Consider the following 16,449-nt stretch of genomic DNA (forward strand, 5'->3'; position numbering starts at 1 on the left):
GTGCCAATTGGTCCCATTTAAATTTATTTGAGATCTAACAACTACTTTTCGAGTTATATCTAATAATGCGTTTTTACTTGACGCTTTTTTCGTCGACCTACCTTGTATTATACCGCATAACTTTCTACTGGATGTACCGATTTTGATAATTCTTTTTTTGTTGGAAAGGGGATATCCCTAGTTTGGTACCGTGATAAGGAAACCAGGATCTGATGATGGGATCCCAGAGAAATCGAGGGAAACTCTCGAAAATCCGTAATAACTTTTTACTGGGTGTACCGATTTTGATAATTTTTAATTTAATCGAAAGCTGATGTTTATCGTGTGGTCACATATAAATTTTATCGAGATCTGATAACTACTTTTTGAGTAATCTTTGATAACGCGTAGTTGCTTGACTATTTTTTCGTCGATCTACGTTGTATTACTTGTCGATGTAATTGAAGTCGGTTTTTTTTTCGTTTGCGAGCAAACACAATTATTTCCGCTTACATTGCAAACGCAGCCTGAACCTGAGATTTATCGAAATAATGTACTAAGTATTGTACACATTGAAAAGGTCTACAGAAAGCTCCGCTATGGTATATGTCTATCTCTTATGGATATCCTACAATAACATTTTTTTTTGTCATTTATATTTTACGACAAATAATGGCTAATTTTCGAAGCGATTTTAACCAATACAGCATTAATCCTTATCTAATTAAATACCTTAAATACATTGTTGATTTAATATAGATCTATATGGTCCTTTTCAGCATATAATTTAAATGAATATTTTCGAAGATATTACAGATTTAAAAATTGCGGGACGTAGCGTTTGCGGCGGTTCCGGCTGGCTTTTACTCTAAAGTTAACGCGTGCGGGCCACGGGCAGCGATGAATTAATCAAAACTACTGGATCGATTTTAATCATTTTTTCAGTGAATGACATAGGCTATAATTATATTTTATACCCGTGCGAAGCCGGAGCGGGTCGCTAGTATCTAATAATGATTGATTATCTTTTCGTCGACCTACGCTGTATTATACCGCATAACTTGTTACTGGGTGTACCGATTTTGATGATTTTTAATTTAATTGAAAGCTGATGTTTATCATGTGGTCACATTTAAATTTCATCGAGATCTGGTAACAAATTTTTGAGTAATCTTTGATAGCTCGTATTTACTTGACTATTTTTTCGTCTACTTACGTTGTATTACTTGTCGATGTAATTAAAGTCGGTTTTTTTTTCGTTTGCGAGCAAATACAATTATTTTCGTTTGGATTTAAATAGCGGCGACTTAGAGAGGACTACCCGCCGGCCCACCAGCCTGACGACTTGCTGGCACGCCTCTTTCACCTCTCGAACAAGGTTCGCGGTCTGCCACTCGCACTCTAAGGTATAAAATGATTGTGTTTGCTTGCAAACGAAAAAAAAAACCGACTTCAATTTATATTGACAAGTAATTAAATGAGAGGTCAAATTCGCACTATCACTAGATGACAAAAAAAAAAACAAGAATATTCATAACCACCAAGTAAAAAAACTACAGTTGAATTGAGGACTTCCTCCGTTTTCAGCCAGCAAAGGTCTTGGTCTTGGCCTTGCGAAAAAGCGGGACCAAGACCAAGACTGCAGACTGCAATAAACTATTCGTTGTTTATTATTATTTTCAGCCGATTTCAAAAAAGGAGGAAGTACTCAATTCGATTGTATTTTTTAATGTGTGTTCTCATAACTCTTTATTGGGTACACCGATTTCGATGATTCTTTTTTAATCGAATGGTGATACTTTTCAATGGTCCTAATTAAATTTGACCGAGATCTGACAAGTGCTTTTCGAGTTATATCTAATAATGCATATTAACTTGACTATTTTTTCGTCTACCTATCTTGTTTTAGATAGATAGATAGATACTCTTTATTGTACACAACAACGATCAACTCAATAACATATTACAAAAAAAAAAACAGTGTACAAAGGCTGTCTTATCGCTAGAGTAGCGATCTCTTCCAGACAACCTTTGGGCATATAGGACACAGCGTAGTGAAAAAGCGGTAGGGAAGTGTACACAGAGAAGTGACAATTAGTGTCACCTAGAACAACATCAACTATCGAGTACAAATACACATACATATACAGCACAATACATCACACACATACGTATGATAATTTAGTGTACTAATTGTTTTTTTTTCTTCCTTTTTTGTTTTTAACTGCATTTATTGCAGTCAACCCATGGGTGAGGATACTGTATTTCAGTCAGTATCAGTGTATTTTAGTTTCAGTATTTCAGTATTCGTTTTTATACTTTATTATTTTTTATTTTATTTTTTGTATTTTATTTGGGTCTCTTATTTCATATTTATAAATTATTATTTTTTTATATACACATATCTTTTTTTTACATGAGTTCACGTTATTTTTGGCGTAAACTTGTGGAGGCCTATGTCCAGCAGTGGACTGTATAGGCTGTAATGATGATAATGATGATGATGATCTTTTTTAAATTATTTTGGGAGAAAATATGATTGAAGATGATTATTTCACTTGTTCTTCGGATGAATTCGAGAGTGCGGAAAATAGTTGCAACACCTCTATTTCTGATTCCGAAACACTAGCAGACAAATATCTCATGTTTTTATGAATCAGCGGAATTTCTTATCCTTGGTGCATATCAATGCGCAGAGCATACTTGCTCACTATTCTGATCTTCTCACATCTTTTAGCACTAGCACTGCTGATTGCATATTTGTCTCTGAAACCTGGCTTAAACCATCCATCCCGTCCACTAGTTGCTCTCTTCCTGGCTACCAACTATTCCGTAATAATCGTACGGATCAGGGTGGCGGAGGCGTGGGAATTTTCCTTCGCAGCTGCATCCTAGCTACTCTAGTTTGTTGCTCAACTTCGCATGTATCAGGGACTCTTGAATATTTTTTTGTAGAATTTATCATCAACCACAGAAAACTCCTATTGGGGGTTCTTTATAGTCCAAATGACAAAGTTAATTACTTTAACAACCTGGAGGATATTCTTGAGAGCTTAGTTCCTAATTATGAGCATATAATTTGCATGGGCGATCTTAACACATGCCTTCTAAAAAATGACAGCAGAGCACAAACATTACTTTTGCTTACCTCTTCTGTTGATCTTCACCTGATACCTATATCTGCTCCTACTCACCACTTCCCTAACTCAAGACCATCCCTTATTGACTTAGCCTTTGCCTCTAACCCCAATCTTGTATCATCTCATGGATCTAACATACAAAATACGTCCTCCCAAAATCAGAGACAAATGACAAAGTTAATTACTTTAACAACCTGGAGGATATTCTTGAGAGCTTAGTTCCTAATTATGAGCATATAATTTGCATGGGCGATCTTAACACATGCCTTCTAAAAAATGACAGCAGAGCACAAACATTACTTTTGCTTACCTCTTCTGTTGATCTTCACCTGATACCTATATCTGCTCCTACTCACCACTTCCCTAACTCAAGACCATCCCTTATTGACTTAGCCTTTGCCTCTAACCCCAATCTTGTATCATCTCATGGATCTAACATACAAAATACGTCCTCCCAAAATCAGAGACAAATGACAAAGTTAATTACTTTAACAACCTGGAGGATATTCTTGAGAGCTTAGTTCCTAATTATGAGCATATAATTTGCATGGGCGATCTTAACACATGCCTTCTAAAAAATGACAGCAGAGCACAAACATTACTTTTGCTTACCTCTTCTGTTGATCTTCACCTGATACCTATATCTGCTCCTACTCACCACTTCCCTAACTCAAGACCATCCCTTATTGACTTAGCCTTTGCCTCTAACCCCAATCTTGTATCATCTCATGGATCTAACATACAAAATACGTCCTCCCAAAATCAGAGACAAAGTTCTCCTTCAGCGGAATTTTAAGCAGATGGATCTGGAACGTTTAAGAGAGGATGTGAGGAACATCCACTGGTCAACTATATACAATGCAAGTGACATCAATACCATGGTTGAATCATTAACTGCTGAACTGATTAAGATCTATGACGTACATGCCCCCATTAGACCAGTACGAATGAAACGGGCGCCAGCCCCATGGTTGTCATTAAAAAGACCATGGCTAAACGTGACAGGGTCAAATCTGCATATAAAAAATTGCCGACGGCTGATAATTTGTCTAAATATAAAACTCTACGTAACCTCTGCAACAGGATGTGTAGGGATGCAAAACGTCGCTACATTCATAACTCAGTTCAGAATCGTACCCAAGCGCAAGTTTGGAGATTCTTACGGTCGCTAGGAGTAGGCAAACCCTCTGATGCTTGTCAAAGCTCAGTGGATCCTAATATTTTAAACACTCACTTCACCACTCCACCTCTCACTTTAGACGCCAATGTGAAATCATCCACTCTTTCCATTTTAAATAGTCAGGCTCCTACCGACCTACCTCAATTCTTCTTCAAATCAGTCAATGCAGAAGTGGTAAAGAAGTTTGTCCGCTCTATCTCCACCAAGGCCATTGGTAGTGACAATCTCAGTCTTGAGATGATTCTTCCAGTGCTGGAGGACATTGCATCTGTGATCATGCACATAATTAACTTCTCACTGTCATGCAATGTTTTTCCTTCGCTCTGGAAGAAGACAGTTGTCATTCCACTACCTGAAACCTCAAATCCCTCCTGTCTGCTCAATATTATCCTATATCTATCCTTCCCATTTTATCCAAAGTCCTGAAATCTATAGTTCACCAACAACTCTATTCTTACCTTATTTCCAACTCTCTACTATGCCCCTATCAATCCGGTTTCCGTCCTTCTCACAGCACTGTTAGAGCGCTTTTGAATGTGACGGAGGATGTTCGGTGGGCTATGGATAGCACCAAGCTCACTGCAATGATTTTGTTAGACTTCAGTAGCGCTTTCAACTCTGTAGACTATGACATACTTCTTGGCACTCTTCGTGCAGTTAACATCTCCCCCACTTGCATTGACTGGTTTTACTCATATCTTTCGGGACGTCAGCAGTCTGTAACGACTGATTTTAACTCATCGAATTGGTTGACCCTCACTGCTGGTGTCCCACAAGGCGGCGTACTTTTCCCGTTACTCTATTTTTCTCTTCTTTTCTATATTTACTAACAACATCTCCAGTGATATTTCTTCTCCCTTCCACCTGTATGCAGACGATTTACAAATATACCGTCACTTTGGACTGGCTGAGTTGCATGAGACTATCAATCTCCTTAACAAGGACCTAGCTGCAATCTGTTAATGGGCCAATTCGTTTGGACTTATTATAAATCCAGCAAAATCTCAAGCAATAATTATCGGTAGCAGCCGTTTGAGAAACCGTATTGCCTGGGAAACAGTACCTCCAGTCTTGTACTGTGGCACACTGATACCATACTGCGACAAAGTTAGAAACTTAGGCTTGATTTTGGACAAAAACTTATCGTGGATAGCTCATGTCAACGAAGTCAGCCGAAGGATGCACTACACCTTCCACTCTCTTAAGCGTCTCCAATACTTTCTTCCCTTTCAAACCAAAATTCTGCTTGCGCAATCCCTTCTTTTACCTATCCTCGATTATGCAGATGTGTGCTATTCAGATGTGACAAAGGAGCTACTTAATAAATTAGAGCGTCTACAAAATCTTGCGATACGCTTCATCTTTGGTTTACGTAAATACGATCACATCACCCAATTTCAACTTAAGTGGCTTCCAATCCAACTTCGCCGTGATATGCACATCCTTTCTTTTCTCTATAACATACTCCATGACCAAAATGCTCCCTCCTACCTTCGGCCCGTTTCCTTCTTTCTCCTACCCCAACACGATCTAGAAGGTCTTGCATCACATCGATACTCGAAGTCCTCAGACATAACACCAACTTCCTCTACAATTCATTCACAATACGCGCTGCAAAACTTTGGAATCATTTACCGAGAGTGATCCAAGACAGCACTTCAATTTATGCTTTCAAGGACAGGCTAAGGAAACATCTTCTCTCCGAAGCTATGAACCTCTCATAATTGCTGTACTCTCAATATATGTATGTATGTTTGTGTGTGTATGTATGTATATGTGTATGTATGTATATGTGTATGTATGTATATGTGTATGTATGCGTGTATGTATGTATTTATGTATGTATATGTGTATGTATGTATATGTGTATGTCTTTATGTATGTGGGTATGTATGCATGTGGGTATGTATGCATGTAACTGTGTATGTATTTAAGTATATATGTATTTTATATCACTAATTTTGAATGTATATAGCTTTTTTTATTATTAAGTATATGGCTTTTTTTTATTATTTTTTAAACTTTTTGTTCAGTTTTTTTTTCACTTTATCACAAATGCGCTTATGAATCCCGCGATAACATGTTCTCTCATCACCATGGGTAGACTGGTAGAGATCTCTTACAGAGATAAGTTCGCCCTTACCAACATTTTTTGTAAAAATGACTTGTAATTATGATTTTTTTTGTGCAATAAAGAATATCTCCGTAGTAAAGAATAAAGCAATAAAGAATATCTCCGTAGTAAAGAATAATCCGTAGGAGTTACTCCATCTATATATGTTCTTTAAGTCATTATTTAAATTGCTTATTGATGTAGGTAAATCTGTCAACTTAGCGTGAGAATAAATTTGAAGATCATCGGCATACAAGTGGTAGAGAGAAGATATGCGGAGAGTTATTGAATTTATGAAGATCGAAAATAAGAGCGGGGACAACACGCCACCTTGCGGAAGAATCCTGGACACGAACGCGCTGCCGACGACCAAACAAGTAACTATGAAACCAATCAATTGCTGATGGAGATAGATATGTTAAGTGAGCACAAAACAGCCAGCAGTAAATCAAAATCCACTGCGTTAAACGCATTGCTAAAGTCTAGCCCGCCTAATATCGTCAGTGATTTTCACAAGGGCCGTTGCCGTACTATACCTTTACGGAAACCGGACTGATAAGGATTTAGGAGATCATTGGAAGAAAGGAATAAAGTTAGCTGTTGATGGACAAGACGCTCTAAAACTTTGGACAGGAAAGGGAGAATGCTATCGGACGAAGATCGGAAAACGTAGAGGAATTAGGTTTTTTAGGTAGGGGAATGATTTGAGCGTCTTTCCAGCTAGTAGGAAATGTATTGGAACTTAGGGATTCGTTGAAAATATGGGTTATGACAGGAAGGACTGAGTCTATTATAGGAATGATTGTATTACTTGTATACCAAAAGTCCGCGCTCTGAATTGATTGATGAACAGCTAATTTATGGTTTCAAGCTGTCAGAGATAAGATGCTGGAGCATTATACAAAAACAAATTAGATTTATTGCACCACCTTGATTACAGATCAAAAACACAAACTGGAAACTTTTGATATGACGCCTTGGGGAAAAAGTGAAATAAGCTTAAGACGGTTTGAACAGTTGTATGAAGACTATCGACTACGAGAACCTATCGAAGAACCAATCATCACCGGGATGATGAAGATGCCATTGCCATCTTTATCGCATCGAAGACGAGAGGTTATTTTCGAAAGCATCGCTTGTGATTCGTAAACTACGCAATCGATTAAACAACTCTCGATGCATTAATTCGTGGGTATCAAGAAAAAATAAACAATAACAACTTAATTATAAGCTAATGTAACATTAATATTTTCAAATTGCAATAAAATATAGTATTTTACTAGTTAATAATTCATTTTAAACTATTTATTTATCTATACTAATATTATAAAGAGGAAAGATAAGCTCCGAAACTACTGAAACGATTTGAAAAATTCTATCACTGTTGGGAAGCTACACTATCACCGGGTGACATAAATATGGAGCAGCCCGACTGGAGGTACTACCCCAGTACAGTAGCACCCAGATCTTAAGTCGGCGAGAGAATCCAACAAAGAGCCCGCACACCCTCGCCCTGAGGCTTATATACAGCAAACCCAGCGCGACGCGACACTACTACCCCCAAAGGTGAACCGCGACGTAATACAATACGAGGGTATTCCAAAAATTAAATCAGTCGCCTAGAAAAAAAAGTAAATAGCAACGCTAATGCATAACTGTGCTATTATACATCAGCAGGAACGAAACTACGTGCTATTAAAAATATATGCTACACTTTTCTTTTTTTTTCTTCTCATTTTGTTTATAATATATGTATATTTGTGTTTATATCATTTCACTTAATTGTTATCTTCAATTTACGTTCATTTCTTACATACTTTATTAGTTTATAATAGAATATATATATATTATATTTTTATTCTTCTTTTTATTTATTTATGTATTTTTTATGATAGTGCTAATGATAATAATAAATTCTTTATTTTATTATAAGTATTTGAATGTAGACATTTGTATGTAAGTTTATTATACATCTACACCACCTACCCAATTTAGATAATAAGTTTCCTTTCTATGTATGGGTTGTCTGGAAGAAATGGCTAATTAGCCATAAGTCCGCCCATTGTACTTCACTGTCTGTAACTATCTTTATGCTTTGTTTGTAATATATTTGTGGTGTACAATAAAGTATAAAATAAATAATAAATAAATAAATACGCATTATCAAAGATTACTCCAAAAGTTGTAATCAGATCTCGATGAAATTTAAATGTGACTACATGATAAATATTGGCTTTCGATTAACTTAAAAATCATCAAAATCGGTACACCCAGTAAAAAGTTATGCGGATTTTCAAGAGTTTCTCTCGATTTCTCTGGGATCCCATCATCAGATCCTGGTTTCCTTATCATGGTACCACACCAGAAATACCTCCTTTCTAAGAAAAAAGAATTATCAAAATCGTTTCATAAACGACGAAGCTATCCCCGAACATACATAAAATATATATACGGTCGAAGTGCGTAACCACCTCATTTTTTAAAGTCGGTTAAAAAATTATTCTCGAGTAATATTTATACCATTTTGGTCACGGTATTGCTACGATTCGAATACGTTTCAGTCTGTAATACGCCAACTACGGGCATAGGCCTCTTTCCCCATGTAGGAGAAGTTTAGCGAATGAGATTTTTGATGGTTGAAGTAATGATAAGATCTTCGCTATCTCCTTATTAAAGAATAATAATGATATAAAACAATGTACTCCTAGCAAAATACATATAAAATTCCAAAACACGTAAATATAAAATAGAATCAATAAAATGTAAAACATTAATAATAAAGGAGAATTTAAAATACAAATTCTTGACATCTATCAAAAAATATTTTTATAAACAAAATAAAAACAAGAACTTTTTTACATTTTAATGCGGGTAATAATTAGGGTTACGAAATAATTTCTTAGATTGAAGTGGATACGTACGTGTTGTTAATACAGTACAATGAGGATTACATCAGAACAACCTATCTAAAGCACACATATTGGACGTTAAGAACTGAACTGATTCAAAAAGAAAAAAGAAAACAAAGTATTATTAAACGCATTGAACTCTCAACATCACTTAAAAATTTATTGTAACGATATCGCGTACTATATTAACTATTTACAAAATGACTCTCTAGTAGGATATAAATCAACGACCGTCACGGCACTATTTGAGCTTCGCTCCAAACAGCAGTATCATAATTATAAAAGTTAATAAACATAAAATATGGACTCTTTGAGTGAGCGAAGCTCGCCGTTGCGAGGTAATTTAAAGTCGCAAGTACTAGACGACTTGGACCGCGGTCAAGTAATGCACTCACCATTGCCGGCGAGTTGCGGTCGTAGAAACGCGTTGTGTATCTCGCTTCCAAGGCCGCCCTCCAGCCGTGCTGCCATCTGCATTAGTTGAAGTGTGCTATCTTCTCCAGCGCCAGCGCTGCTTTCTAGGCGTGCACGCACAGCAGCAATATGACCTCGAGTGAACACGTGGTCTTGAACGGAGTACTTATGGCTGTATTTAAAATCACACACCCTACATTCCTCCAGAGGCTGTGCGTCTGACACTTCTGATAGTCCAGCAGCGAGACGCGCTTTCTTTTCTTTAGCTCGAGCATTTTGGAACCACACCTGAACCACACGTTTTGGTAATCCAATTTCTCGTCCGAGTGCCTCACATTCGGCCATTGTCGGAGTTTTGTAGTCATTAAACAAAGATTTCATGATCTTCACTTGAATTGAAGACATTTGAGTCCGAAAACGTTTACCAGGTGGCCTAGGCGTATGTTGCTGACCCGGTAAAGGCGAAGTCGGTTCGTCATCGTCGTAGAACTCCATAGTTTCAGAAGCGGTATCTGAACGTTCATCAGCGTCTGATCCTGGTCGTGATAAATCTACAGGCTTACTGAGATCTAATGGGATTTCCGATTTTCCATGTTCTGTACGTCTTTCAGCTTCGTTGCCTCCATTACAGTTCTGTAGTACTTGTAGCTCACTTACATATCGTTTCATTGATTCTTCACTATACTGCTTGATAAATTTCTCCATGTCTGAATGAAAAGGCGGAAAAATAGGGGGCAACATGGGAGCCCCCGCTTGGGAAAAATTTTGCTGCCTATCACTTTGTTGAGAGCCAAAGCTTGGTGTCGATTCTGTACTTAATTCTTCATCTGGAAGAGCATCAACATTAATTTCACCACGGATACATTGATCGGCGTGTTTAGTACTTAAATGACTTTCCAGTGCACTCTTCACCTTAAACAAAGCTGGACAAAATGGGCAACGTTTATTTATGACCTGAGCGTGAGCTCGAAACTGCCCTTTTCTTTCCCGAGCTCGTGTGTTTTGAAACCAAACCTGCACTACTCTTTTTTTTAAACCGACCTCTCGAGCTATGTTTTCCAACATCTTTCGTGAAGGATTAGATTCAATTTGATACTTTTGGTAGAGGTAGTCCAATTGTTCTGGTAAAATCGTAGTACGTAATCTTTTATCTTTCGGTTGTTCACCAGTATCTGCCTCCTCGAATTCATCATATTTTTTTTTTGTTGCATTTTGCAGAGTGGTTGTTACTAATGGATGTCGTGATTCATCATTCGTAAGGGAAGCATTTAGCTGTTGTAATTGAGCATGTTGTTGTAAGATCCCAAAAGGGGAATCTGGTGGATATGTAGGAAATAAGTTTGGATTCATAATGTGAATTAGTTGATGTTCTCGCCACAATTCGAATCTCGGGAATACTAGATTGCATTTATCACATTGAAAATTACCATCTTTTTCAACCTTCTGTCTTTCTATGTCTTCTTTTCTTTGTTGATGTGCTAGTGGTGTAACTGGTGTATGCGGAGCTGGTGATATAGGGTGGGTCGCAGGCGTAGGGGTTCGAGGTGGTGCCGGTGATACTGGCACATGCGGAACGTGATGTTCTACGGTACTTGAGTTTGAGTCTTCACTACTTAGCGTAGCAGCGACCTGAGCAGCAGCCGCCTGAGCCTGTGCTGATCGTTTCGCATCCTCTTCCTTAAAACAATGAGTTTTTTGATGTCTTATTAACTCGTAGTATCTTTGGAAAACTAATTGGCATTTTTTACATTGGTAATTAAGGCCAGGTGTTCTTTGAAATCTATTTGCATCATCCATTGATCCCGCTGGTGGATCAGCGGCTGGTTGGTTTTCATAGACTTTTCTTGCTTTTTGGCGCGCATTTTGAAACCAAACTACAATTACTCTTGGACTTAATCCTAATAATTTTGAAAGATATTCTAAGTCATCATCTTTTGGATATGCGTTGTTTTCAAAAAACTCTTGTAATACTTTAATTTGATAATCAGTAAATCTAGTTCTGTTGGCGCGTTTGCCAGAAGACCCCGAGCTGTTGGATCCGTTCGAGTTGCCCCCGGAAAGTCCGAAATCGGCCGGTCCCCTGCCAGGACTGAGGCTGCGATTTGGGGTCAAAGGTAGGACGTTCGGGGGCGCGGAGTTTGGGGACGTGAAATTCGGATTTAATTTTGGTGGAAGCATCGATGGATGAGGTGGTTGAGGTATACTTGTCGCAGGTATTGAGTCCAATTGTGACTGAATTAAAGAATTCAACGATATATGAGTCGGTGTATGCGGTCTTGATATGTTCTGTAGATTGTCAGAACTATTCAAGGCCGGACTTTGAGATGGAAGTTGTTGAAAATTAAATGTTCTATCTTCTTGGTGGCGATCATCGTAAGAATTATATTTCTCTTCCATTGAAGGTTCGTCGTTTGGTTCGGATTTTACTTCTTGCTGGTTTATCAAAGACACGTCTTCATTTTTTGGTTTTTTTTCAGGTGGAGGTTTACCTTCATCAGAACTAGCTGAGGAATCTAATGTTGTAACTTTAGCTTCACCGGTTTTTTCGTATTCTTCCAGGTTTAGGGTTGTAGATGGTGGATTATTAAAATTGTAAGGTGAATCTTTGTTTCGCTGGCGTTCTTTGAAAAGCGTATTTCTGAACCAATGTTTAATTACCTTCGTTGCAAGTCCAGATTGTTTAGCCATTTTTGCAATTGCTTCATCGCTTGGTGAGTTATTTATATCAAAATGTGACCGTAAGATCTTTAGTTGCTCATCTGTTATGCGAGTGCGAGCACGTTTCTGACCAGCTGCAGCATTTGCCTGTAAACAAAACAAAATATAAAACATTGAAATATTTAACTACCTAATAACAAATTATATGATAAATGTTACAAACATGACCGATAACTCATGTTTTATATTTTTATATATACAAATATATATTGACATAAACGAACAAATATAGGCTTAATACGAGTCTACTGATTACAGAGAACTATGAATAACAATCGAATTCTTTATTCAATAAACCTTGTCCCTCAGAAAGGTGACAATGGACGTTCTGTCAGTGTGAATAAATAGATAGTTAACGCTTATTTAACAATTATTTTGTTATATACCTATTTACTACAAGAACTAGTCTTAAATAACAAGTTGTGTGAAAAAATTGTTTTTAAAACAGGACTCACACACAACTTTTCATCGATAAGTGTCTAGTATGAAATATATTTAACATAATTAGGTATTTATTTTTAATATAAATATCAGCAAATGACAACTATTAAGTTGTTTTCTGTTATTATAATTTTAATGATGTAAATATGATTAAAATTATAGGAACTGTACGTTTGTTGTAAATCATGTTTTTTGGAAATCATATTTAAATACGAATTACATATTTGTAAAATATAAATAATATTTTTTTACCGACAATAATAAAAAACATAATAATAATAAATAAATATAAAAAATAAAAAATAATTAAAAAATTATAATGATAAAATATGAATAATATTTTCAATTTTACCGACATAATAAAAAACGAGTGCAATTAGAAAAAAAAAAGAAAATATAATTGATCAGGGACATGAGGATTTGAACCATGATCTTCTCGGTTGATCCCGACCGGCCGATTTCCCACCGAGCTATTGCAACTAAATTAAACGATGCAAATTTACCTTCGTATTCTAACGATACAGGGATAAAACGACATTTTCTAAAAATGAATCCTAGCTAAATGGATTTATCTCCCCCGAAACCTCCTATATACTAAATTTTATGAAAATTGTTGGAGCCGTTTCCGAGATTCAGATTATATATATATATATATATATATATATATATATATATATATATACATCCTGCTAATAATTAGGCGTCCCACATGGGCCGAAATGCATCTAAACTGGCGTCCACCTCCTTTAGACGTCCGCATATCGGACGCCACTTTTTTAATCGATGTCCCATGAGTCCTTTTGGCTCTAGCTACCTGTACAACAAAAATCGCCGGAAGCCAAAAAATCGTTGAGACATTTGCATTTGTATAACTAAAACTTCCGCGAAATTCCGCACCAACGGTGCAGCGCTAGTCTAGCGCGTATATCGACAGAGCGTATACTCTACTAAAACTCTTCCGATACAACCGATTATTTGACGTCCTATTGCGACGTTGCCAAACTGACTGTATTTGAAGGTTTTGAAATATTCAATTAAGTCAAAACAAATTATTTAAAAACAGTTTGCCGAAGTTGCTACGCACGTGTCGCTGCTTATTTGACGCTCGGTTGCAATATACTGCTTAAGTAGTAAAATAAAATAAAAGTACACTTAAAAGGAAAAAGTGAGGCTTTAACGAATTTACGAATTGAATTTACATATTAAACGGAAAAGTGACACTATTTTGTCATAAAAATAAAAATATTTCTATAAGTTAATATACATTATCTATACTTTTTTTGCATGCACATGGAAGCCAGGCTGGGTAACAGTCTTTGAATTTGAAAAAACAAAGGTTCTGTTACATTTAATACATTTTTTCAATGATTTTTTATTTGGTTACTGAGCGCCCCTACTGAAAATTTGTGTTTTTTGTTTAGTGACGGTTTGGTCATGGACGTCGAATATGTAGTGGTTCGAATAGTAGGTATACAGGTTTACGACGTCCGTATATAAGGTAAGGGCTACGCAATACGTAACACATATACGGACGTTAGTTTGACGCATACTGTTATTAAGGATACGAAGTTTTTTTTTTTGCAGCTGTTCTGGGTTTTGACCCAATCCAGGCTACACGCAATGCCTTCAAAAAACTTTGGGACACTTTTAGAGAATGAAAGTTTTAGAATTGCTCTCGGTCTCCGGTTGGGAGCTCCACTGTGCTTTGAACACAGATCTCCGTGCGGAGAAGAGGTCGATTCTTTCGGACTACACGGGCTTTCCTGTAACAAGAGTTCAGGTAGGTTTTCCCGCCACGGTTCCCTAAACGATACCATAAAAAAGCTCTTGCCACCATCGACGTTCCTGCTCTTATCGAGCCTACTGGAATTAGTCGCAATGATGGCAAGAGACCTGATGGATTGACGTTGGTTCCCTGGGAAAGGGGACGGGCGCTTTTGTGGGACGCAACCTGCGTTGACACACTTGCTCCTTCTCATGTCAGGGAAACAGCCTTAAAAGCGGGAGCCACAGCGGAAAAAGCTGAAACGACTAAACGGCACAAGTATTCGTCATTAATTTCAAATAACATCTTTGTGCCATTTGCAGTCGAAACACTTGGACCTTGAAGTAGCAGTGCTAAATTTTTTTTTAAATGAGATAACTCCTCGCCTTATTGCCTCCACTGGTGACAAGAGGGCTGGTGCATTTTTTTTGCGCAGAGAATCGGCATATCGATTCAACGAGAAAATACTGTCAGCATTCTTGACACGATTCCACGCGGACATGATTTATACCAAAACTATCTGTAAATATTTAGTTCTTAAGTTGTGAATTGTAAATATGTATAATGTTTAATAAACTATTGTTATCCACTTAAAAAAAATTAGAAACCTACTTAAAAGATATACTTTATATTTTATAAGTAAATATTGTTTGACGTCGTTTAAATTTGCCAGACGACGACTTAGGTAAATCATTCTAGTGAAATAGAGTTAAGTAGTTAGACTATTTAGTCTGTATAAAAAATATTTTAGCCATGAGACATTTTTATATTGAAAATGATAATAATATGTTGTTTGTAAAAGCAGGTGACACAACTATTTGTGGCTATAAAACTTAATTAACCTATAAGATTCGTCAGCGAAGAAGAAAAAATAATATCCTCGTATTCTTGGATACCCAGTTACCCATGTTCTAAAATTACTTGAAATCCGTTTAGCTGTTTTGGCGTGATGAAGACACAACGACACATACAAACATATAAAAAAAAATGTTCGATTCAGTAACCTGTATTCATAGACCGTATCACTTTTTTTAAATATCTTCAATGTACAGAAAGTATCCGTGGCAGGATAAGGGAACATTATTTATTATTATTCTTTGAGTCAAAGAATACTTATAACAAATGGACACAACGATAAATGATTATTTATTATATTATTATTCTGATGATGTGCTACGTCGTCAATAATTAAAATGTTAAAAGCCTAAATAAAATATATGTTGCAGCTTATTAAGAGAGCTATTATAAGATGAAAAATTGGAGGTGTTCCTATGACCGTTACATGTTAAAATTTCAACGAGCGTTATAGAATTATTTCTTAAGTTAACGATAGATGATCACACCTACTAGAAAACTGGCAACGTCGCATTTCAGCTTACTTCTCATTCATTTCATCATTACTTATATAGGACGCTAAATAATCGGTGCATTAAGTGAGGTTATATGGATATATGGAGGAAGCAATAACATAAGTATCACGAAAGGGGTTCATAAATGGTTGGGCACAACTGTAAGCAGAATATTCTCAAAAAAGAACTTTAAAGAAATTGATATAACCCACGGAATTTAAAATGAAAAAAATAAGCAACATTCGCAGAAAAAACATATAAAATGTAAGCATAACTGAGGGACGTCGTAATAACGCAGTTCGTGCTTGACGCCAAAAATGTATCTGGATATATATATATATATATATATATATATATATATATATATATACTGATAAAATGCAAGGCTAAAAATTTCATATGTAATTAGCATGCAATAAAGTAAAAATATAAATAATCATA

The 16,449-nt window shown here is 36.5% G+C and overlaps 1 protein-coding gene across 1 annotated transcript in view; it reads right to left on the reverse strand.

Annotated features, from left to right (window-relative positions):
* Positions 1-16,449, reverse strand: part of LOC123659705 (zinc finger homeobox protein 3) — a 117,714-nt gene that overhangs the window by 87,482 nt on the left and 13,783 nt on the right. Inside the window, exon 3 of the mRNA XM_045594892.1 lies at positions 9,717-12,540. Coding sequence (XP_045450848.1) covers positions 9,717-12,540 — 2,824 coding nt within the window. The remainder of the gene's footprint in view (positions 1-9,716; positions 12,541-16,449) is intronic.

Source organism: Melitaea cinxia, chromosome 14 (assembly GCF_905220565.1).
Source record: "Melitaea cinxia chromosome 14, ilMelCinx1.1, whole genome shotgun sequence".
Classification (NCBI taxonomy): Eukaryota; Metazoa; Arthropoda; class Insecta; order Lepidoptera; family Nymphalidae; genus Melitaea; species Melitaea cinxia.